Source organism: Hermetia illucens, chromosome 2 (assembly GCF_905115235.1).
Source record: "Hermetia illucens chromosome 2, iHerIll2.2.curated.20191125, whole genome shotgun sequence".
Classification (NCBI taxonomy): Eukaryota; Metazoa; Arthropoda; class Insecta; order Diptera; family Stratiomyidae; genus Hermetia; species Hermetia illucens.
The window spans coordinates 151,059,990-151,085,317 of NC_051850.1; the positions used below are offsets into that span (position 1 = coordinate 151,059,990).

Genomic DNA, 25,328 nt, shown 5'->3' on the forward strand with positions numbered 1-25,328 from the left:
GTTATCATGGATACGGCCACAAATATACTTGGCCCCAGCCGCAAAAGGAGTCGGAACGGCTGGTTTGACGATGAATGTAAGCTAGCAACGGAACGGAAGAATGCCGCATACCGAGTAATGTTGCATTCTCAAAGAACGCGGGCACGCGCAGAGACTTATCACGAACTCCGTCGAGCGGAGAAGCGACTTCACAGACGGAAAAAGGAAGCCTGGGAGAACCAACAAGTCTGTGAACTAGAAAAGTACAGGGAGCAACCGCACCAGGCGCGGAAGTTTTACCAACAAGTCAGCAGGATGAAGCCTTATACACCTCGATGCTCATCCTGCCGAGACAAAGAGGGAAATCTGATTTCCGACAGAATGGGCATATTAGAGCGATGGGTTGAGTACTTTGATGAGCTACTGAACAACCAGAACATCGGCGAGTTGGAGGTCCCGCCAACTGAAGACGACGGACAAATACTGCCACCACCAAGTTTAGGAGAAACAGTCCGTGCAATTCATCGGCTAAAAAATCATAAGTCGCCAGGAGCCGATGGAATTACAGCCGAATTGGTTAAATATGGAGGCGACCAGTTACACCAAGTGGTTCATCAACTTGTGCTCAAGGTATGGGACAGCGAATCAATGCCTGACGATTGGCAACGAGGCATAATCTGTCTCATACATAAAAAGGGAGATATCACACAGTGCAGCAATTATAGCGGTATCACGTTGCTGAGTACCATCTATAAGATATTCTCCACTATCTTGCTAGGCCGGATAGCCCCATACGCCCAGAACATCATTGGCCCATATCAAAGAGGCTTCACTCCAGGCAAATCAGCAACAGATCAGATTTTCTCTCTGCGGCAGGCGATGGAAAAACTGTTGGAATATGGACAACAGTTGCACCATCTGTTCATCGACTTTAAAGCCGCCTATGATAGCATAGCCAGGGTAAAACTGTACACGGCCATGAGAGAATTCGGTATCCCGACGAAATTAATAAGACTGACTAGGCTGACCCTGACCAATGTGCGAGGCCAGATAAAAGCAGCAGGATCACTCTCAAGACCATTCGACATCAACAACGGTCTACGACAAGGGGATGCGCTATCATGCGTCCTCTTTAACCTGGCCCTCGAGAAAGTGATCCGTGATGCTCAGGTGAATGCAAGATGTACGATCCTCTTCAAGTCCACCCAACTACTGGCCTATGCTGACGATATCGACATCATGGGAAGAACCACCCGAGACGTTCAAACTGCGTTCATCCAGATCGAGCAGGCGGCGCGAGATCTTGGGCTGCACATCAATGAAGGCAAGACAAAATACGTGGTGGCAACGTCAGCACCGAAGACGAATCAACCAACAACATCAAACCGCACTGGTCAAACACAAACACGAACAAGAATAAGGATAGGGGAATACAACTTTGAGACCGTTGACAATTTCTCCTATCTAGGGTCGAAAATCACAACCGATAACAACTACGATGATGAAATCCGCGCACGGTTGTTGTCAGCCAACAGAGTCTACTTCAGCTTACAAAGACTGTTCTGTTCGAAACGTCTCACCATAGGGTCAAAGCCCTTACTGTACAAGACTATGATCTTGCCAGTCCTCATGTATTCTTCGGAAACTTGGGTTCTTAGCAAGAAAAATTGCGAACTCTTGGCCGCGTTCGAGAGAAGAATCCTCCGAAGAATTTTTGGCCCCCTACATGAGGATGGACGATTCCGTAGCCTACACAATGACGAAATCTATGAGCGATACCATGACCGTCCGGTTGTGGATAAAATCCGGCTCAATAGGTTACGGTGGGCGGGTCACTTAATCCGTATGGATGAAGATGATCCCACCCGGAAAGTCTATAAGGGCAATATCTATGGTAGGAAAAGAAGACAAGGCAGACCCTGCATAAGATGGAACGATGGCGTGGGCCAGGACGCCAGACAGCTTTTAGGGATATCGAATTGGTGGACCTCGGCGCAAAACCGGGATGTCTGGAGTTCCTTATTAAGGCAGGCCTAGACGGGATACCGGTTGTTGCGCCGTTGATGATGATGATGAAATCTGGGCTGACTGTTCTAATTCGGAAGTATTTCCCAGAAATTCATATCATAATCTACATAGATAATCTACATAGATGACCTTCGAGCCGATATCTTTCATGGTACGTCAAATATCAATTGCTCAAGAATTACGTCATCGCTTGATGCTAGTCTAGACGGTATTGTTTGTCATCAATCATATTATACACCCACCTAATGAATTTATCTCGATGTTTATTGCTTGAGGTGTCTTAGTATGGGGAAAGCATTTCGTGGTTATTGCAATATATTTCTCCATGGGTGGCTATGCCGTTATAATATGTATATACATATGTATATAGTCATTAAGCCCTACTCTACGAAAATAAGTTACTTGATTTACAAAAGTAAATTTTAATGTCTTTCATTTAGCAGGCGGATATCAATATTTTTATATAATCACCAATTCGTGGACGCTTCCTGTAAACCGTGATAGTATTCTTCCCAAACCCTGCCTGTGTCTATTTCATGTCTACTTCACTCAGGTAAGAGCAAATTCTACGTATTTATCTGTTTAGAAGCTCATGTTCCTTAAATGGACCTTGAGTAAAGGAAATAGGAAGGAATTATCATGTGCGATTCTGGTGAATAAGGTGTGATCGAATTAAAGTTTCAAAGGAGACTCTATGAATGAGCGCTTACTTATTTGCCCAACGAATCTAGTCTTGTCGTCCATAGTTTTCATCCGATTGTCAGTGAGAATCTTACGGATAACTCGTATTGTTGGTTGGTTTAAAGTGAGTACCTGCTGCGTAGGCATAACTCCGCGGTTCTCTTTGAACACAGACTGATTTGACAGTTGCAATCAGAATCCTGCCGTAACTGGCATCGCGGTACTGATTTATAGTGAGTACGTGTGGATGTGAAACCTGCCATAATTATAGGCTTGTAGAGCGCAACTCCACATTTGATCCCACAAGGAATTCTGTCAGGAATATGGGCACAACCACAAGCACCATGAAAATCCCGCTAGGGGTCCAACCGCAAATAACCGGGCCGGAGGCACATTTTCATAGAGCACATACCTTTAGGGGATCATTCTGGGTCCCATGATACCTGATAATCTCCTTTGAGGTTTCTTGGCAAGAGTTACTTTAGATGAATTTCACTGCAGAGTTGGGTCTAACCGTCATGCTCGGATGCGTGAGCAGGGCACTTCCCAATAGATTAGCAACAACATTGCTAAATATTTCATTTTGCAGAAGTAGGGAACCGCCTGCTTTCTAATTCATCAATGACTGTTCCTCGTCTTGCTTAAACTGCGCTGCCGTTTGTCGTATTTCGGATTTATATCAATCATGAGTGAGCGTTTGGCAAGAACAAGATATGAATTGTTTCTGACTCCTCAGTGTTGCACAGTAACACAATCAGGCCCACCATCTTGGGTGAACCATGATCTAAAACGATCTGAAAACACAAAGAAATTTTCTGAGGCGATTTCAATGCCGTCCATTAGGGACCCCAATCGAGATACCAAGTTAGGTAGTCCCCGACCACTATCTTCCTCCTCCCCTCATGATATAATGGCACATTTTGACTTATGGGCTGCTATAATGAGTAATTCATAAGAACGCACATAGCGTGGCGGTCCTCAAAGGATCAGAGAGAGAGAGATAAAGAAAGTATAGTTGGAATTATTCCACTACACTAAATCCTACGTGATCTCTCTTGGTGGCAGCTACCTTAACAATTGCATGCACAGCGTCAGGGCGTAAAGTTAATTAGTCAGAGTAAATCAAATACTTGCCTGCACGCTAAATATTGGCACCCTCACTGGAAAGACAGAGTAACTCGTAAGTGCCCTTCAGAGAAGCGCATCGATATCTGCGCTCTACAAGAAAACCCAATATAAACTTCTCTAGTTTGTTAGTCCACACACTCAATATTGTTTGCCATTGCCATCTCAGAGGGTTTGTGATAAAGCCATGATCATGTCCGAAGTGAAGATATTCGTGATAGATATGAGGTTGTACCGATGCTGAAAGAATTGCGAGGGAGGCGTCTTCGATGGTATTGCCAAGATTGGTCTGAACATCGATGACAAATGACCGGACGAACCAAAAGCGGTGGTGCGGAGTATGGGGTTTCCACCCTGCTACGCCATCCACACAAATTTTTTTTTTAGTGGTAGAACGGAAATGCCCAAACTCGACTCTCAATCACCCAGATTGCCGCCCTTAGTATTGCATACAGTTCAGCCTGAAAGACCGCTGTATATTGTTCCAAGGCCTGCTTCCTGCTTTTACTCGGGAGGTAGACTCCTGCTCCAAAACCCTGTTCTGTTTGTTGCCATCGGTGTGGAGGGCTCCCATATATCCCGCACTCTTCTAGTTCCTCCCAGTTTTCTCTACGTTTCAGGATAAATTCATATCCTCTACCAAACGGATCCATGGGGATCCGAGAATCAGAAGGCACTATTAAAACTGGATCCTGTTCTACCGATAACTCTTCCAGTGTTCTGTGCCCCCCATGTCCACTGTTTCCTCAAAGATCTAAGCCAATAACCATTTAAAGCTGCGTTGGATATAGTGCTTATGGCACTGATGCGGCTATTTCTCCCACCTTAACCTACCAAACTACAGATGCGTGAGCGGACAGCAACGTACATTACTACCTAAAGTCTGAATACCCATATAAAGGAAAAGGCCTGCCTTCAGAGTCCATAAGCTATGAGAGCTCGTTTCACATTTTTTTAAAGAAGCCTCTTGCTTAGAATAACCCCCAGTTTTTCACTAATTCGGATAGTGTTTGCAATTCGCATAGAGGGGGCACTAAAATTTTCCAGCAATCTCTGAATGTCACCAGAGACGAGCTGTTGAAGGTAAGTAAAATCCCGCGTTGAAGGACAGTAAAATCCCGCGTTTGAACGGTATTCTGAATAAACCCCTTAATCTTGGCGAGAAAAGTAGGTCGCATATATTTGCTGATCTGGATGCAATCGCGAGGCTTTTAAATCCCCATCCAGCGTATCAAGCCACCGTTGTTTCGGCCGGATTTTTGGTCGGTTATCATCGACTTCGATGTTCAGACTAATCTTGGCAAGCGAATTTTCGTTAGCGCGAATTACGTGACCATACCATCAAAGGCGTCTCTTTCACAGTTTTTCCACCATTGGTGCAACCCCATATCGATCGCAGATATCCTTATTTCGGATGTGATCAAAACGTATCACGCCACTAGTCCAACGCAACATCTTCGTTTCCACTACCCCAGGATGTGTTCATTGTCTTTTATAGCCGGCGAACACTACATATGTCTGCCTTGAGTAATTGATTCATGTATAATTGATTAAAAAACTAAAATAAAATGTTTCCCAACGACCCCCCATTTATATGAATTCATTTTATTGTGGTATTGACGAATTGATATGCGATTATGATGTCATAAACATTTTATAATACACGAAATTCACATAAAATATGACAGTTTCCCCTTCTATAACAATGTATTTACTTCAAACTTCCCACAGGCATAGAAGGCATCAATGTTGTCCCTTATACCACTGCCAAATTTTGTACTTCTAGCATGAACTTAAGGAGTTTCTGGCTAAATTTCTTAAATATGCTATTATTAATTTGATATGTGCAGATATCGAAATGGGATGTATTTTGAGGACTAGATTTGGTTTAGATACACCACTGTGATCTTTTTCAGATTTCTGGAATGTTACACTGTTACACTTTTGGTGGTCAGTTTTTGAGCCCACACTCCTAAATTTCACCCGATTATGGCACCAATTTCAAAAAGTACTAATTGAACTCTTTCATTTGATAACCCACACGGTCATATTCTGTGAAAAAAAATTGCACACCCCTTTCGCATGTGTGGGTAGCCCCCCCTTAAACTCAACATAAAATGGCGCCACTAGCTATATGAAAAGAGATTGACAGACCACACGTTCTCACCAAATTTCGCGACAAGCAGTCTAGCCGTTTTCTAATAAGTCGGGTGTGACGTAACGTAGGTACCTGTCGTGAGACTTAATCCTACGGTCCTCTTAAGACACGGATTGATTTTGTAACCACAATCAGAGCCCCGCTGAGACAAGCAACAATGATACCAGTCTATACCAAATGCATGGCTTATCATTCGTACTGGTTGATGTAAGACCTACCTAAATCTCTACCGACCTAAGGAGTACGGCACCCGTGTTGAAACGCAACACCACGCCAAGGCCAGAAGGTCTCTTCTCGCTTGAGCATCACCGCAACCCCCGTGAAGCTCCCACTAAGGGGCAACCGCTAACAACCGAGCTGTACTCTCATACAACGGGAGTTCACCCGAAGTATGAGAGTCCAAGAGCTATCCCGGTTCCCATGCTACCAGTATACCCCTGGTAAGGTTTCGTGGCCAAATTGCCACTTCAGATGAGTCCCCGTGCAGACTCGGGTTTGATCGCCCTAATTAGTCCTTTGGAGCATTCGCCTACTGTATCACGGCCGACAAGCCAAAATGAATACAGCGTCTCCCGGTGCCACCACTATGGAGGTTCTCCTCGGCCACTTGGTTTTGGTTCAGCCGACAGGGTTGCCGTTCCGTCTTCCTCACCGCCATCTCTGAGTACCAGGATGTGACAGACAGACAGAAAGGTAGACGGACAGGCAGACATCAACTCAGGGTGCTTTACAATAGATCGCAGGAAGAAGAAAGAAAACCCGAGGAAAAGCCGAACATCCCTGCCCAAGTGACACCAAACAGAAGGTCGTCGACCCTCGATCAGGTAGGAGAAGCGCCAAAAAGGAAGGAAGGCGTCTTGATCAGGCCAACAAACGGAACTAAAATTTTAGAGGGAGGAAAACATGTACCCAAATTGGGAATACCGAAGCGAAACCAAAGGAAAATAAAAGTTTACGTAAACGTGTAACCATTGATGCCATCAAAATTGTTACTGGCTTGGCCGAAAATGCAATTCACGGAAGGAAGAGTACTGGCGACACCGGCTGCGAAGAATGCATTCAACTCGGCCAATTATTTTTTGACTTTAACTACTTGCAAGAGCGGATGTTCTGGTATAATATTCGCTTAGGAAAAGACGCCTTAAGTGTGTGTTCTGGCATCAGGGTCGTCTCAGATGATGCAGCTTTCGTCATCTCGGGATTCCGCCGACTGACATCGAGATGATGAACATATATAACGGCAGGTCCATCCCTTCTTTATCGCAGGTGAAAGATGCCGAAAAAGGGAGATCCATAAGCAGATGACAACAGCGATGGGACCAGTTAGAAAAGGGTCGTTGGACTGAAGGGAAAGCATATAGAGATCAATTATAATCTCACCAAGTTTCTCACCGGCCATAGAGGATACCGTCAATACCTGTACAGGTTTAAATTGATGAAAAAACAATTTACACCCCCCTTTTGCATGTATGGAGACCCTCCCTTAAATTCGTCGTAAAAGGTTGTAACTCACTGTATGCGTGAGGGTTTACAGTTCCCAGCTTTCTACCAAATTTGGTGTCAATTGCTATAACCGTCTTCGAGAAAAATGCGTGTGACGGACAGACAGACAGACACACGAACAGACAGATAGTAAACCGATTTGAATAAGGTTTTGTGTTTACACATAGTACATAGTTGTAGGATTTCTCCAGGAGAGGCCACTGTATTACGATCCGGACGGTGGCCTAAGACGTATGGAACAATTTATGGGGTTCCACAAGAATCGGTCCTCAGTTCTCGGCTGTGAATAACAATGGATGGAATTTTGCAATTGCAGCTACCCAAAGGAGTGACAGTCATTGGCTTCACAGACGACAACGGAGTGACAATCTTGGCGCAAGATATTAAGGAGATCGAGGTCCTCACAAACGAAGCAACTTTTGAAATCAGATCTGCTAGTCTGACACTCGCAGAGAATAAAACCGAGGTATATTTGCATCCTCGACAAAGCTCAGGATTAGCAAACACATTGTAAATTCGCAATTAATGCTTAAATACGTTAGAGTCATGATTGACCAAGAAACTGAAATTCAAGCGGGATTTTGAGAATTTAACAGCAAGGCAAAATGGCAAAATGTTACCGCACCATAGGTCGCCCTAAGCAAAGTCGTTGGTTTGTTATCTCGAGGTCTGTCAGCTCAATATTGCTTTATGCTACAACATAAGGCGAAGATCTTGGCGAACGAAGACCGACGTCTCTATGACTTAACATATGCAATCGACGGGCCCTGTAACTATCGTCGGCAATTAGCACTAAGTGACGCTATTTTGGAGTGACAAAAGATATAACATGATTCATCTAAAGGACGCTATACTAGCGGGATTATCCCAGATATCTCAAAATGGATCAAACATAGGCACGGTGAAGTTAACTACGACCTAAAGCATTTCGTAAGCGGACACGGGCATAGCTCACCATGTTACCCAACGTGCGTAATTAATCCGGAGGATGTGGTGCATGTTCTTTTTAACTGCCAGGTTCGCCGCACACATGGCGGAGGTGTAATTTAGTGTCGGGGCGCTCTTGTCGAGAATATCGTGGATCACATGCTAGCCTCTGAAACAACTTGGAGGATGATGGAAAAATTAATGAAGTGTCACCATACAGACGAAAACCCAGACACATCCCTTCAGCGTGGCTGTTGATCGACCTCTTGACATTCGTGCCTTGACAGGCCCGGCGTAGTCCACGCCATAATCCAAGAATGGCGGGCCTGGTGTGATCCGGACTGCTGGTAGATCGCCCATTAGCTGCTGCTTCCGTTGATTTGTGTACCTCACGCAGGTAATACACCGATGTATATCGTCGCGTATCACTTTCTGATAATTCAGAATCCAGTAGTGCTTCCCTAATAGATTACGGACTGCCGTGGCGCTATCATGAAGAGTGTACTTGTGTGCTTTACGAATAATTAATTGCTCCCGAAGTAGTAGAATCGGATGTTTATGATCTTCGGCGATATTTGCGTTTCTATGTCTACCCCCGACCCTCAACAAGCCCTGCTGATCGACGAATGGACGTAATTTTCTTAGCCTTTTCTGCAGTAGGCCGTTTTTCTTAACCGCATCAATTTCTTCCGCTAAGGCTAATTGTTGGGTAGACAAAAGGAGACCTAGCAAAAGTAAGCTAACTCTGTCCCGTGATGTAGTACCTAATGATGGTTTCAGGGGATAGAGGGGAGTGGGGGTGGTTTTAGTGGGTAAAAATCCCACACTCTGACGTGCTCAGGCTAGAGTCTTTTGAAAATTTCCACCTCATTAACAAAAAAACCTTAAAAAGCCGGAAAGGAGAGATCCATAAGTAGATGACAACAGCGATGGCACCAGTCAGAAACAAGTCGTTGGACTTACAGGCTGACCCCTGCTACCAGGGAGTGGTTGGATCAGTTGGAGATCAGTTAGGTCACAGAGGATACATCCAATACCTTTACAGTCGGGGGTGGCTTTTGTAGGTAAATTTCCGCAACTATGGCGTGCCCAGGCCAGAGTCTTTTGAAGATTTTTCCACCTGCTCAACGTGAGATGCAAGCTTTTTAAAGTTGTTATTGTAAACGTTATAAATGAGCGTGGGTTGCAATTTTTGGAGTAAAATGTCGAAATTTGAAGCATTTGAAAGTAATTCAATTCGCCCGTTTTGCACTACTCTTTTACAATGGTCCGTACTGAACCATTCAATGAAAGAATAATATGAAACAACATAATCAATACTTGGATTATTTTCCCTAAGAAGCAGAGTTAGTCTATATTGCCAGTAACCGAGTACGAAGATTCTGATAGCATACCATGCCCACTCATAGGGTCGACCAACTAAATGTACTTCGTAGTACTTACTTCATTTATACTCTGTTTACCACGCTGACGAAATTTTCTCATGTTTCTGCTCAATTAGCGAAGTGCTTTTCCGTTTAAGTTTATGACTGAGCACATATCACATCAAAGGCTATTAAACTGAAATTCTATTTTTCGACACTTCAACTGTGAAAACATTCTTGAACTTCCGCATAACAAGGGCAAGGTCATATATTTTTATTCGAATTCTAGCCTCCGCAGACAACATGTGTAAAATTGAACTGATTACGCTAACAACTGCCTCTCTGTGCTCCATTTACATATCGTATTGTACCTATCTAATGAGCCCAATAACGATCCAGCTCCAATCATAAACAGAGTTTACAATCAAAATACTTCAAAGAGATTCCAATGAAACCCACTGAAGTTGCTCGCACTTAATCAATTAAAGTGTGAATAACAGCCCACATGTGAATTTTTCTAAATTTTAATTTAGGGGCTAATAATTTTCTTTATTTGCCTTTATTAAGTACTGCGAAATATGCCCTTAAGTAAACAAATTAGCTGGAGTACGGAGCCAAGTAAAGCAAACATACCTTCGTAAGCAATACCAATGAGTTCTCAATGTTTTTTGACGACGTCTAATTAAACATGATCTCCCAATTTGTTTACATACTCCACGAGGAAAAGATTTATTCGAGACTTAAATTTTCAAGATTTTTTCTTTTGATGCTACAGATCTAAACAGCGGATTATGAAGATTTGATCGGAATGCTTGGAATGGAGTTGGTTGAAAGAACAAAAGAGCCAACGTAGAAAGTTGGATGAATTATATCAGATGAGTGGCAGAAGCGAGTGTGTTTTGAGAGGTAATGATTTAGTGATTCCCTGACTTCAGATCGTGTACAATTGCTTGTACGACACGAGCTTCGATTTCGAAATGACTATTCAATTCCAAACAGTTCTTTTGTGCAAACCGACTGGAATGCTGCACGGCATTGCATAAATGCACATATCCATTTCGAGCCGGTCCCGTACCTTTCTTTCCAGCCCATAATGCACTGTGCACTTGAATATGCAGTCGTTCATCAATTTAAGTGAAACGGCATTCATTCTTTGACTCATTAGGAATAATTCAGATCCGAATCTTGACTTCCTCTTCCTTATTGGACTTCGACCATGTATTCCGGTCTCGCCTTTTTTCCAGCGATCACAACGTATCAGTCAGGCCGATAAATATAGAATGGATCAAGTGGATATTTCAGTAGCTTTTCCCAATCAAACAATGCTAAATGGCTCATCTTTCTTCATCATCATCATCATCATAATCCAATCGAGATGTGACGAAACAGCTGAGTGATGCTATTCTGGCCGTATTTTCTGTTTATAGTGGATACCGACTGCCATCCTATCTTTTTTTAAAGCGCAGCTACTTCATGCTATTGACCTACATTTTCCATAAATCCAAAACAAAAAAGATAGAAGGAAGAAGATATTCAATAAATATCTCGTGTTGGATCCACATCTACACCATAATTTGCATCTAAATTGATTTAGTGGATCTCTAAATTTATCCAAATCATTTATAGGTGCGGCATAGAAGAATTTTTTCTTCATTCTCAGTTTTCCGTCGTGTCTTCTGTGTGGTTTCTGACTCGGGGCTGGTTGGATTCACACGACGATCTGGATGTGCTCTTGGCTTGTTTTATGAAAACATACACAGATCGGAAAAATATTTTGATAAAACCTTGATTTTCCTCCGCCCTCTCGTGCTCGATAATTGTCCATTGAATCTTTTTTCTTCTAATGTGCTTCTGTTCTCGTATATGATTTACATATGAAAGATTCTGTGGGAAAATCGGTAACAAATGGGAGGTTGGCTCAGTTGCCAGGTTACTCTACATTTATTCAGGAGTCGGTATTGAACTTGCTCTCTATGTACGTACTGTTCGCGAATCATTGGAATTGGCCTTTAATCGGTGAATTGAACCAAATGAATTTGGTCGGAATGATGCTTCATTGTGCCCAAGCCTGACCTAGAAATGTTTGCCTTAATTGATATTGGTTTCGGAAGTAGCCATTAACATTGGAAATTTGATAATTCGAGTATCGTTATACAACGCTTCTGTTGAGACCTTGTCTAATGGAATGCGAAGTAGCCTCTGTTGCTCGGAATGTTGCTGCAATGAATGTCTCCCGTGTATTTCGAGTCCGATTGGTCAACTGTCGAAAGGGTATATTCTAGTTGGACGGCTAGTCATGAGTCAAGTCAATTCTATGTATCAACTTATAACACATCATCTTGATTTCGTTTCTCATTTTCACAATTGTTCTTAATAAACTGACTGAACTGACTTCAATGTGATATTCCCTCTTTCTTTTTCTTCAGCCTTTGTCCCATTCATTAGCGGGGTCGGCTCGTTGTGATCGGTTTCACTATTTCGCTCTATCGAATGCCTGCGCGAATCAAGCCACCGTTATTTCGGTCTGCCTTTTGGTCGTTTACCATCGACTTCGATGTTCAGACGAATCTTGGCAAGTGAATTCTCGTTGGCACGCAATGCGTGACCATACCATCGAAGACGCCTCTCTCGCAACTTTTCCACGATCGGTGCAACCCCATAACGATCGCGGATATCCTCATTTCGGATGTGATCAAAACGTGTCACGCCACTAGTCCAACAGCATCTTCGTCTCCATTACCGCAACACGCCGTTCATTGTCTTTTATAGTCGGAAAACACTCAGAACCATAGAGAGCGACTGGACGGACGACATTGTGGTAAATTTTAGATTTGAGACGTTCGTTGATACGTCGGTTACAAAGAACACCAGTTGTGGAACTCCACTTCATCCATTTTTGGACAAGTTGCTCGAGATCATTTTTCCTATTAGATGCTAGGAAAACATCATCTGCATAAAGCGGTGTCAAGAACAAAGAGGAGTGGGGAGAGGGCGCGTCCTTGATGAACACTAACAGAGATACGAAGTGGTTTTGATACACCCGTCATACTTCGAGCATACCTCGAGAAGCTCCCCCCCAGAGATATTTTATTGCCGTTTCTACTCTCCACTCTCAACGTTCAGCAACTCGGTTGATGCCTTGCGAGGATCCTTCATGGCACTGCATGATAGTATTTAAAAGCTTCAAATTGACTATTTAGAAACGTTCATCTAGGACAGAAGCAACTCTTCAGATCCTCTGGGGTTCGGGTCCTAATTGACCACGCAATTTTTTTATTCGTGGAACTAACTCACGCGCAGTTAAGTGTATTCTGTCTAAGCGGACCGGCTGCCTTGAACGCCAGATTGCTATTCCAATTCACGTGAATGTGCTTAAATCCCCTCCCCCCTTCCACGATTTTCTGAGAAGCTGCACTTATTCTCACTTATTATTCTTATACCAGATCAGATGGTCCGTACACCGACTAAATTCTTTAGTTCTTATTCCCCAGGCCAGAATACGTCGACAACACAACGCACACATGAATTGATGAGAGCTTGGTTTCGAAGTAACAGAGCTAATGTTAATATAGCTGTATTTTCAGGATTTGGACAAAACAGCGAAAACGAGTTCGTCGCCTTTTCCAACTTGCGTGGGAATTCCAGCAATATAAGCTGGACATTTTGAGCCTAAGCAAAGTAAGATGGTGTCATTCTGGGGAGCACTCTTTTCCTTCTGGCCACACTAATAGCAATGTGCTTTTTTACTCTGGAAAGCCAAGTGGTAGTAGAGGTGCTTCTGACTTCTATCATAAGGTGCACTCTCTTGATCTGGGACCGGTTTCTAACTACAAGATTGCGGCCCAGGTTAAGGAGCATTATAACTGTACCATGCTATCCACCAGCAGGGACTTCCGATATAATAAAGAAGGATGCTTTTTAAGTGCAATTAAAGGCAACTCAGAGAGGCTTTTGAATATCACCTTCAGTGATCGTGATGGGTAATCTGACAACTTCTTGTACGGACATGTGATGAGGAAACACGGTCTTGGCGAACGTAACGGTAACGGTGGGAGGTTCGTGAATTTCTGAAATTTTCACCGCCTTGTCATTGGTAACACATTGTTCAATCGCAGAGCCTATAATAAGGTCATTTGGGTTTCAACTGTCCAACACCGTACGAGCAATCAGATTGACCACTTTGCGATCAGCGATGGATTTACGAGTTGTCTTCTGGATGTGCGCAACAAAGGAGGCGCTAACATCGGTCTCAAAAGGGATAATCTGCTGATGGTGACATACGTTTGCTTCTCTCCGGGCTGGAGAGCTGTAATTCCTTAAATTCTTCCTAAATTCGGACGGCGTACTAGATAACCCGCCTGAGTATATCAATAAGAATTGGGAAGCCAGCAAAAATGCTCTTTTCTCGGGTCATCGGCCACGTCCTGAATGGGCGTCATAAGATCTGGCTGACTGCAGAGTCGTGGAAGTGGATTGATGATCGGAAGGGGTTGAAGGCTCTGATGACCGCTGCGAGTGATGGCAGTCGTGATGCACTCGAACTCCGATACTGAGCGAAATCTCGTAGCGCGCACCGTGACAAGAGAAAATATACTATTGCGCTGGTCAGGGAAGCGGAAAATGCTACAGAACGTCAGAATGCAACGATACATTTATAAAGTATACCTCATCACGAAAGAATTTGCATGTGGTCTCAAATCTTTTGATGGGCCTGTGAAGGACGTCAACGGTCACTTTTCATCCACAATGATGAACAACTGAAGACGTGGAAAGAACACTTCACCACGGCTCTTAAGCGTATCACATCCGACGAGGTTTTCCTCTTGTGAATGAAATGGCTAATCGACGTAACATGCGGCTACGGCCTGTTCTTCCAAGTAGAAGTGAAATCATTTCGGCATCAACGTACTCAAACGGAGTAAAACCGCTGGGCTTGACTGTCTCCCCGCACAGTTATTTACCGTTACACCTGCACTTACTGCTATACTTTCATTCGTACGGAAATTTTGGGAATTCATGACTTTTCCCAGAGAGTGGAAGAGGAGAATGATTTCCAAAAAGGTCACACGTAATGAGTGAGACAATTCGAGAAAGAGATGTGTGCTCCCTGCAGGTGGAAAGATCATAGCTAAAATATTCCTAGAACGTATCAGAGAACATCTCGAAAGCTCGACAGAGAACAGACTAGATCCTCCTACATCAACACCCTTAATATAATAATTTTGGAATAGTACACGGAATTTAGATCTTCGCTTCACTTAGTCTTCACCGATTTCGAAAAAACTTCCGACAGCGTGAATAGGAAGTGTATCTGGTGTGCGATGACACCTTTATCAAACACCTCGACTATGTTGATGACATCTGTTTGCTCTCTCATCGGGTCATGAATCTTCCCCAAATGACTCTGATTTGGAAAGAGAGGAAGGTAGAATTGAACTGAAGATAAACACAAACCCAACCAAGGTTCTCAATCTGATGGGTCATCGCACTCTACCTATCTGCATTAATGGGAAAAACATCGAAAGCGTCGATCAATTTGTATATCTAGGAAGCGGGGTTTCTGCCGACGGCGGTACTGAACTAGATGGCGCCTAACGCATTAACAGCGCTAGATTCGCAAAATCAAGTCAAGACTAGTGTTCTTTCTGGGAATACCACATGAAAAGTGAATTTCACTGTTAAACAATTCCAAGGTGTCGTCAATACTTATCTGCGCCGTATCATCGAAGTGAATTGACCCGACGGTATCTTAAATGAAGAACTAGGTCAGCGGACAGGCTTGGCATTTGTGCGCACGGTGATCGGAAGTGGCAGTGGATAGGTCACACATTAAGGAGAGGTGACAATTGCATTGTTGGCCATGCCGTGGAATCCATTCTCCCAAGATGGCCGACAAGTGGGTCACTTCAAGAACACTTAGCGCAGAACAGTAGAGGAATAGTGCGAGCGCCTCGAGAAGTCGTATAATGTCGGTGGCAAATCCAACTTGGACGAACTTTGTTTTGGACTTCAAATTCATCTGAGATTTTACCTCGATGGAATTAATTATCCAAAAAAAAATCGACAAAATAGCAGCGAAGGGGGAAGAGCTCACTGCGTTTTGGAGTAGCGCAAAAACGCGTCGCTCACCGCTGCGATGAGTAGTACGCAGTGTACGAATGCGGATAATCCCTATTAAGTGCTACAGCTGTGGACACACATCAGCGACTTGCCAGGGCTCGACAGGAGGACAGCATGCCGGAGATGCGGTCAGGTAGGTTACCAAGCGAAAACCTGGAATGAAAGCGAAAATTGCTTTCTCTGCCGCAGGCAGAACCTGGTCAACTAGGTGAATGAGGACCCGCGGGGACTTGGCGGAAAATCGGGGCTATGCCGAGGCCCTGTATATTAAAATCGAGGAGGCGCGCAGTACTGATGGTATCTCAGCATAAGTTTATACGTTCCACCAACGGCCAGACTTGCTGCTCGAGGCGTTAAACACTTGCCTGAATTAGAGCATTTTTCCTTGTCGCAAGAAGGTGGCGACACTCGCACTGATCCGCAAGGGAAAAGGTGACCCAAAGCTGCCGGCTGTACAAAAATCGTCGTGTATGCTTGACACAACCGGGAAAGTGCTCCAAAAGCGATCCGCGCTGCCGTGGACTTATCCCCAAGGTAGTTCGGGTTCAAAACAGGGAGATCCACAGTGGATGCTGTTATTGAGGTCGTGGATGCGGCACGCAGCCGCCGATCTCGACGCATAGTGCTCCTCATAACGCTTGATGTCAGAAATGCCTTCAATTCTGTAAGATGGACAGATATGCTAGGCACAAGATAAAACTCATTCCACGTGCCAAGCTATATCTTACGGATATTGAGCGATTATCTGAAAGACCGTTCCCTGCTCTATGAAACGCTAGAGCGCCAGAGGAGGATGTAAATCACGTCGAGAATAGCACAGCAATCGATCCTAGGGCCGGACCTCTGGAAACCTTCCTACGATAGTCTGCTGAGACTAGATATACCCGAAAAGTTGTGCCTGGTAGGTTATATAGACGTCGTTGTGGCAATTGTTTCCGGGCGCACTGTTGAACAGGCGCAAAGCGGACTTAGCATATTGATGCGGAACTGGATGAATGATTGCTTATGGTTTCATTCTTGCGCTGGAAAAAAAACGAAGTAGTCATCTTGACCAGAAAGAGAAACCCGTTCGTGCGTCCCTTATCGATCGGCGAGTTAACTATAGAGACAAAATCAATGGTTAAATAACTTGGTTTAATGCTCGACTCGAAGATGAGCTTCTTCGAGCAAAGCAACGCAGCAGCGGAGCCTGGGCCTTGGGTCGGCTAATGGCGAATGTTGAGAGCCCTATATCTACTAGGAGACGTCCTCTTATGTGAGCAACGCGCTTATCGCACTGATAGTGATCGCGGAAGTGATCTCCGTTGCCTTCCTTGTCAAGAAGCGTAAAGCTATCCACAGCCGCAAGGGCGAAAACTCAAGAGAGGTGGTTGTCCGTGAAGAACGTCAACGCCCCCTTACTGAGTGGCAACTCTCTTGGCAAAATGAGCGAAGATGCAGATAGACTACGCGGAATCTCCTGATTGTGTGGATTGGACTGGCGGGCGACGCTGAACACACTTTTTTCCCTTGTGCAAGGTGGGACTGCTTTCGTCAGGAGCTTTATGCAAAAATGGGGGTGCTCTCTCCAGACAACATTGTCAGAGAGATGCTGAGGAGCGCTGGCAGATGGAGTCGTGTTACGGATTATGTTCGGGCTCTTCCTATTGCGAAGAAGACTGAACTCGATCGGCGGAGTTACCGGAAGGCAACGGCTTCCCTGAGCTAACAGCTCTCTTCCTCCCCTCCCTTGGTGAAAGGATTTCCCTGACTTGAAGGCTCCCAAAGCCGGGAGAGCGGGAGGGCTAGCGCGAAGTAATGTGTCTAACGGTGCCAGGCTAGTTCTTTGATGATAGGGAGGTGTTTAATTGGTGGTTCGACGACGTACAGTTGCGAGAGTCCAGTTTTGAAGTTGTTTGTTTCAGCAATGTTCTCAATCCCAGAAACATATATGAAATGGATAGTCATTGACTTCAGCCTCTTAAGTTAGATAACATTCAGCTCTTTCCTGGAAAACGAAGTCTGCGGCCCAACCAATTCCATTATAGCAATCAAAATTTGACGGTGCGATACTGAGTTGGTTGAATGTTAGCCTTTAGATCCTGCTGTTATGTGGTTATCATTCATAGTGATAAGTAATGGATTCTAGTCTCGAATAGGAAATTAATATTAATACGATAAGGAAACTGTTCAGATGTCCGACAAATTAGTGTATAGAAGTATATCATTAAAATTTAATTACAATCCATCAAAGGATACTGAAAATGCATCATGGTAATAATCTAAAATCTGATCATGGGTTGTTATGATATAAACATTGTATCCAAATAGCTTCCGTCCTCGAAAGCCCCATTCATCGGCGAGGAATGCCAATTATTTAAGCCAACGACAACGACAGGATTTGCTACGACCTATTGTTTACCAAAGATCACATTTTCGATATTTGAAAATGGAAATATACGACCTGATCTTATGAGCTTGATCAAAGGGTCTGCCTCTAAATGGAACTTCCAGTATAATCGACTACATTATCTCTTGTAAGACCGAAATGCAATTTTTTACGAACGAATAACTTCAACCCATTATGGTTGTATCCTACAGTAAGAACATTCATTATGGCCAGACACCGAAAAGTATCTTGAAGAATGGAAGGTTACAGTGTTGCCGGAAAAGATAAAAGTTGGCAGCTCATTTCAGGGACGACTAAGGTATTTTGAATTAAAGGGTAATCCTAATTCAGTTTTTTTAATAAAATTTAGAACCAATAATAGTCAGAGTAAAAATCTTCAGAAAATCTAACCTTGCTGGAGCTTAAAACTTGTCGATGTATAACAAACAGGACGTTTAGAAAAATAGGTTAGTCGAAAACTCCAAGGCTCTGATTCTGAATAGCATACACTGTTCCTTATATATTTACCATCAAACCATTCCTCCCGGCAGTAATTCCATCAGCGAATCCCGCCGTACAGAAGCAGCAAACCTGCTCCTTAAAAGGAGATGATGTTAATGTTTTCCCTGTTCAGAAGACGATGGGAACTAATAAACCAGTAGTGGTCAGCGACAGCGTGCCCAATTTCGTCGCTTATGCACTTGTACTATATTCTACACAGTATCCCGCATAACATCTCCTTTGTCCGTTGCTTGTTACGTCTGTTGTGATTGTCTCGTTTACTGAGCCGGACCATGGATATGGCGGATGAATGTCTATAAATCAAAGTATGTTGCAAGTTGTTATCGATTGATTGAGGTCCGCAGAAGAATTCCCGGGTTGACAAGAAACCCATCAGGTTGCCAATTATGGATCAGCAATTTGTTGTATTTGGTTAGGGCTGCTCCATAATTCTGCAAATGGATGGTGGCTTTCGAGATTGTCTTTCACATCGAAACTGTGTTTGAAATTTCGATAAGTCTTGGAGCAAGCTGTTAAGGAGGAAGACAAGAATTTGAAATTGTAATCCTATTCGAGGTTCATGGTGGATTCTAGGAAATCATTAACTTTGCGGCATTAGAAGAAGAAAATGAGTTATTATATACCCGTTTGGGGAAGACTTGGCTGGAAATGGAATCACTTAATATGCCAGTAAAGAACGTTCAATGATAGGATAGGAGCTAAATGTTTTTATATTGTAAATATGAAGGTTCAGAAAATCGTGTTAGTTATGTTGTGGGACGACCAATGCATGTAATATACTTGAAAACCTAGGCACATTAAGTCCCAAGTTATTAAGTTCGAGATTTAGTTTCAATCAAAAACCGTCTTATTGAATTCGACCCCAATTTTGCTTACTTTCCTCTGATAAAGCAATCCAACCCGTTCCTTCATTTAGCCTCCTAGTTCTTCCTTTTAATTTCTGGGAGTTAATAAAGAAAGGAATCTAGATGAACAGGCTATATGAAACCCAAAGCACCCATCAACTCTTTTTCTCAGGAGAACTCCACTGGGGACGTCCATAGTGGAACTCCTACAGCTCTCTACTTTACCAGTAGAGTCATTGTCTGACGTTGTTAAATTTTATTCATTTTACCACTTTGATCCTCTACTGCTTGCTCATGGGACATTAGTGAGGGATAACGCGTCAACCGCACCTATGTTACTGATGATTTTTGGTAATGTGCTTTACTTCCTCCCTAAACCTTGTGAGAAGTTTCTTTTCTTCCTTTGAACTGAGCAATATAACTCTATAGTGACTCACTCGTCGACCATCCTAGAATAGTGGATTCCATCCCACGGCATAGCCCGCAATGAAATTGTTGCCCTTCCTTAATCTGTGACCTATCTACTGCAATTTTCGTCTTCTGATCACCATGTCGATAGGTATCTGACACGTATTTCAACGAAGTATTTCGTTTGATATTATTTCAGACCAGGGTACCCTAGTGCGACGCATTGATGATATTTAGTTTGAAGTTTTTGAGTAGCAGTAGCGGTTTCAATTTGAAGTTAATTAGAAATAATCAAAATTCAAGATTTTGGCCAAAATAGCGAAAGTGAACGTTGTCGAATGCGGGGCCATCGTCCGTAGAAGTCCGTTGATGCAAATAGAAAGCGTATAATAACTTATTAGACTGAGATCCTTGACTTTGCTGCTTCAGTGGGGTCATCTATACCTCCTTTTTTGGAGCTATTGCGCCAAGGTTCACGAATCGGTAGAAGGCAAACAGTGTATATGAAGTGTTTAAGGAAAGATGATAATATGATATTAGCTTCTCCGGAATGTCTTTCTTTCGCAGAACACTCCAGATGCACACCGTTTTGACACTGCCGAAAGTTTTTTCCAAATCGCATATGCGGAGGAGGATCGGAAACTAACCCGCTCTACTTCAACCAAGCTTTCGAAATGCACTTTGTTGAATTGTCATAGTGAAGCCGGAGAATTTTCTCCAGGATCTTAACGATTTTTTCCTCCTTACAGCGTCTAGGGAAGATGTCAGATTGCCAGAATTTCTGGGAAAACTAGAGCAGCAACTCTACGGAAATTTTAGGGGCTGCGGGAAATAGTTTCGGGGGAAGATTCGTTTGAGTGAGATGGTGGTAGAAGTCCATATCTGATTGTTACGGTGACGAATCATATTATCGACAGGAGATGGGATTTCATCGAATGTTATACAATTATGAATGATTGGGAAATAAACTTTTCACCTATTTGAGTTATTCACGATCTTGACGTTGCTCGGCCTACTTCTATCTCCAAGTTCATTCGTGATAGGATATACGGTAGCGGAATCTTTGTTACTTGCAGTACCTTCTAGTTCCCTACTAATTGAGACGATATAATTCCTTTTACCAGCGCGTATGCTTCCCTGTATTTCTCGTACTTTGTAACGATGGTGGAGCTCTACTCTTGCGACCAACAGAGCTTCCAGTTTCTTAGGTTCGTCGAACCATCTAAACGTCTCTACAGTCCGCTAAGTTTTCTACTGTCCTTTTTGAATGTGGTTGGCAAATTTTCCCGGGCCAAAGATAAATGTGCTTTTGATGTTCTTCAATATTCACCTGCACTCTTTTGGTTATGCAAATAAACCTGATGTCTACGAAGACGTGATAAATCTCCTTAGATGTCCGTTGCTGCGCAATGGCACCTCAATTCTCAATTCTACCAGGCTCAGTGGTCCAACAATGTGCAATATTTGACTGCAATATATATATAGATTTTACCAAATTTCCTACCGTTATTGCCCTGCTTTGTCGGTATTGGAGAAGTTTGAAGAATGAATAAGTCCGTTCCATTCTCCGATTTACGATTTACCTACACTGACTCTACTCTCTCCGTTTTCGCGTCAGCATTGGTGTCTGAATTGACAAGACTTTTACTACCTCCTGCTCCCAGTATTCCTAAGTGTAAATTTGAGGGATTTTCTATTCTAACTATTCAGAATAACCCACCTTTCTTCTTCGCCCAAAAATTACCATATTGCTTTACGATAAGAGCTTCCTAGCTTGACATTATCCTGTCTTCAAAGAAATCGAAATTACGAACCGTCCTTCCAAAATTCGTTCCATTTTAACAAATAACTACTCTTATTCGCTATCGTCAGTGAGGTTAGCTTCATCTTTACGCAGAGTCCTATACTGAAATTTCTCTTAGTCATACGAAAGCTTCCTTTTTCACTTCAGTTCCATTATCCAAATGTTAACATAAATAAGGGATGTAGGTCTGAAATTTAAGGAAGGTCAACAAGGTCCGGATCTCCTTTACTGCCAAGAACCGCGAATTTCTATATCATTGACTCAATGGGTCGCGTATTTGGTTATATTTTCCCCAATAGCTTCCTAAATGATCTAACAGTCGTTTCGCATTGCCACTCAATTCACTACTGAACATCATTAGCTCTGCTGAATTAATATTGGTGCTATCAAAAACCGTGTTGAATAGATTTCTGAACGACTTATAGTGACTAACATCTCTCTGAAATATATAGATTATCTGGCGCTGGTGGACTGGAAAGCCAATTTTCTATTGCGGGGGGTACATTCACAACGCCAGGATTTGACGGTATTGGCATAACAATTTCTTACGGAAGATTGTAGTCCATTGTACTGCATGTACCCCAATTTCCTAGAGCCGGACCTAACTTACTACTAATTATTTTTGACCGCAACACCATCCATGGCTGTCGCCTGCTCAGCATTATGGTTCAGCTCCTCCAGCCTTGAAAGTACACCTTTCAAAGTTTCTCCACCGTTTGCTTATGGGTTATGACTGATAAGACTTTATAGTCTCTTCGTCGCCGAGTACACGGACATCCTTTTGAAGACACTATCCAGCCCCTTAGATTCTCCTGGATCGAACTTCCCACAATCGCTAATCTTGCGTGGACCCGACTGATAAACTCTATCGCCTTCGGCTAGCTTGTCGTTGGCTAATTAACTGAAACTAAATTTAATCCCTACAGGAATCTTAATTTTATTCTGAAGTTAGGAAAATAGAAACAGATAATCGCAATCCGTTGAATACTTATCTAAACGTGCGTTTCCATTCTTCTAGTCCATCCTGCTGCTATTATATCTTCCTTTAGTACATCTGCAGGGTAGTCGTCTAATCTTGACCGACTAGAGCCCTTGGTCAGCTTTACAAAGAAAGACCTGTGCAAAGCGGCATAATAGTTTGATTTAAATAAAATCAGTTCTACTCTGAGAATGGAACCGAGTATTCCTAGAACAGTTGTGTAATTGCCTAAATATTTCTGGAAATAGTTAATTAACCAGAGGTGGCCATTTCGACACTGCTCAAATAGGTTATTTCTGATTATGTTACGTTATTGTTATTTGTTGCTTTTTTTGGATTTTACTCATCAAATAAATTTTTCACAATAAAAACAATATTAACAGCTCTTCTGCTCCACTTTATAATAATTCTAATTTATTCCATATTTTACAATTTATCATGAATTTACAAAAGGGTTTCTTTTTTTGCAGGTGAAATGAGATAGCATGTAAAGCAGCAAATCGACAGTCGAAGCGGACATATTTCTACCCCATAACGCACAACTGTGATATTATTATGAAGTTATTAGAAATATTAGTTATAGTTCTTATATTCGTGGCTGTAAATGTAAGTACCATTCACTTGTATCACCTTAATTGCATATTCGTTTCTAAGCGGTTCTATGAATAATTTTTCATGTCGCTTGTTTTGGTTCCGGCGCCAAATTGGAACTCCGGGGGTGATATTTTTCTGTCAGCAGGAATAAGCTCTATGTATAAGTCAGTCAATAAATCCCTAGAGAATTTAAGCGAGGACAGCCATAATTTCATAGAGAATTCTTTTGAAAGGCGTCGTCTCCCCGACGACTGTTATCAATATCTCGAAGTTTTAGTTGAACCCATAACATACCATTTCGACCAAATCGGAAATTGAAAGTTTAACACTTCAGATATGAAAGATTTAGTGGTTTTCATGTACTTAAAGGGAGAAACCTCCAGAAACCAAAGCACAAAGAACAACATAAACATCCATGATGGGACCGGGATTTGAACCTAGAGCGGGGAACGTAGGAACCTGAAAAGTTGATGTCCGACTAACTAAGCTATCTTATCATCTGTAATCACCATTATTGATTTCATTTGAGGAGAATAGTGAGCGACAGATTTCATATAGGGGTACTATGATGGCTTTTGGTTGTGTAGTACATTTCCAACTCATCAATTCAGTTTTGCATGCAATGAAGTTTTCGACCTTTCTTAAAGTATGACTTATCTTCTAATCAGGCAGACCCTGCCTAAGATGGAGCGATGGCGTAGGTCAGGACGCCAGATAGCTTTTAGGGATGTCGAATTGGTGGACCACAGCGCAAAACCAGGATGTCTGGAGTTCCTTATTATGGCAGGCCTAGACCGGATACCGGTTGTTGCGCCGTTGATGATGATGATCTTCTAATCAACACGTCTATTGATACCTAGCCCACACGACGGTCCGTTCTTCATTTGCAATTGTTTCAGACCAGAATATCCAGAATTGATGAGCTTGGAGCTGTCGAACAACAGTTGTGATTACTTTCCGCGTACTGTCTGTACACATATAGGAGCCCAGAGAGAACTTTAGCTTGAAGGCACATTAACTTGATTTTGGTGTTAAGCAGGCTGTCTTTCCAAACGTGGTCAAAGTCTAGGATTTTGAGGAAAAATGATATTATCGATTGAAATGTAGACCACAAGGTCTAAAAGGTTCTAAAAGGATTTAGAAGGGAACTAGCCTGTTCACTGATTAAGCAATCATCCTTCCAATTGTAGGAAGAATAGAAACGGCAACCCGGCTGTCTCATTCTAGATGGGCGTATTTTTTCAAAGTCTTAAAAATCATCTCTTTCTCCTACTTCCTGCGAAATTTCTCGAACTCCCTAAATTTGCGAGCAAGCGGGAGTAGTAGTTTCGTAGAAACAAGAGATGGTTGAATTTGCAGAAAACCATAAATTTTTTATCATTATCATTATGTACCTCAAGACCACATTTCCCCACCATACGTCATAGCAGGGAGTTGTCAGCATTCAGATTGCCCATCACGATCACAATGTGGTAGTTCAAGGGAAACAGTAGGAGTCACTCTGTATTGAAACCACTGTATGTATTCTTTTGATTATGTACTGTATGTATAATTTTAATTAATGATTATTATTTATTTTATTTTTTTTTTTAACTTTATTCAATACAAACTTCTGCTATGAAGGAATTTGCTAGACTGTAAAATTTTCGTTTTTCCACCGGCCTCGTGGCCACTCCTGCGCCTTTTCCGATTGTCGGCACGCCGCACTGCCAAGATGGTTTTGTGAAACATCGATCTCCTGTTTGTAACCTTCTAGCCTTTACCACCTTCATTGCTAAATGTCCCAATTCACGGGAAGAAATGCACTTCATTTATATCGATTTCATTACGTGAATCACAAAAGGCGCCACTCCAAACATGTTGTTTCTTATCGTTTCCGCAAAGGTTTTTCGTGGATACTCATCCCACTTCTTCTCTCATTCT

The 25,328-nt window shown here is 42.7% G+C and overlaps 1 protein-coding gene across 4 annotated transcripts in view; it reads left to right on the top strand.

Moving 5' to 3' along the window:
* Window positions 1-25,328, top strand: part of LOC119649189 — a 102,375-nt gene that overhangs the window by 28,289 nt on the left and 48,758 nt on the right. For all 4 annotated transcript variants that reach the window (XM_038051215.1, XM_038051216.1, XM_038051218.1 and 1 more), the window contains one exon: window positions 23,282-23,417. In XM_038051215.1, coding sequence (XP_037907143.1) covers window positions 23,367-23,417 — 51 coding nt within the window. In that variant the 5' untranslated portion in view covers window positions 23,282-23,366. The remainder of the gene's footprint in view (window positions 1-23,281; window positions 23,418-25,328) is intronic.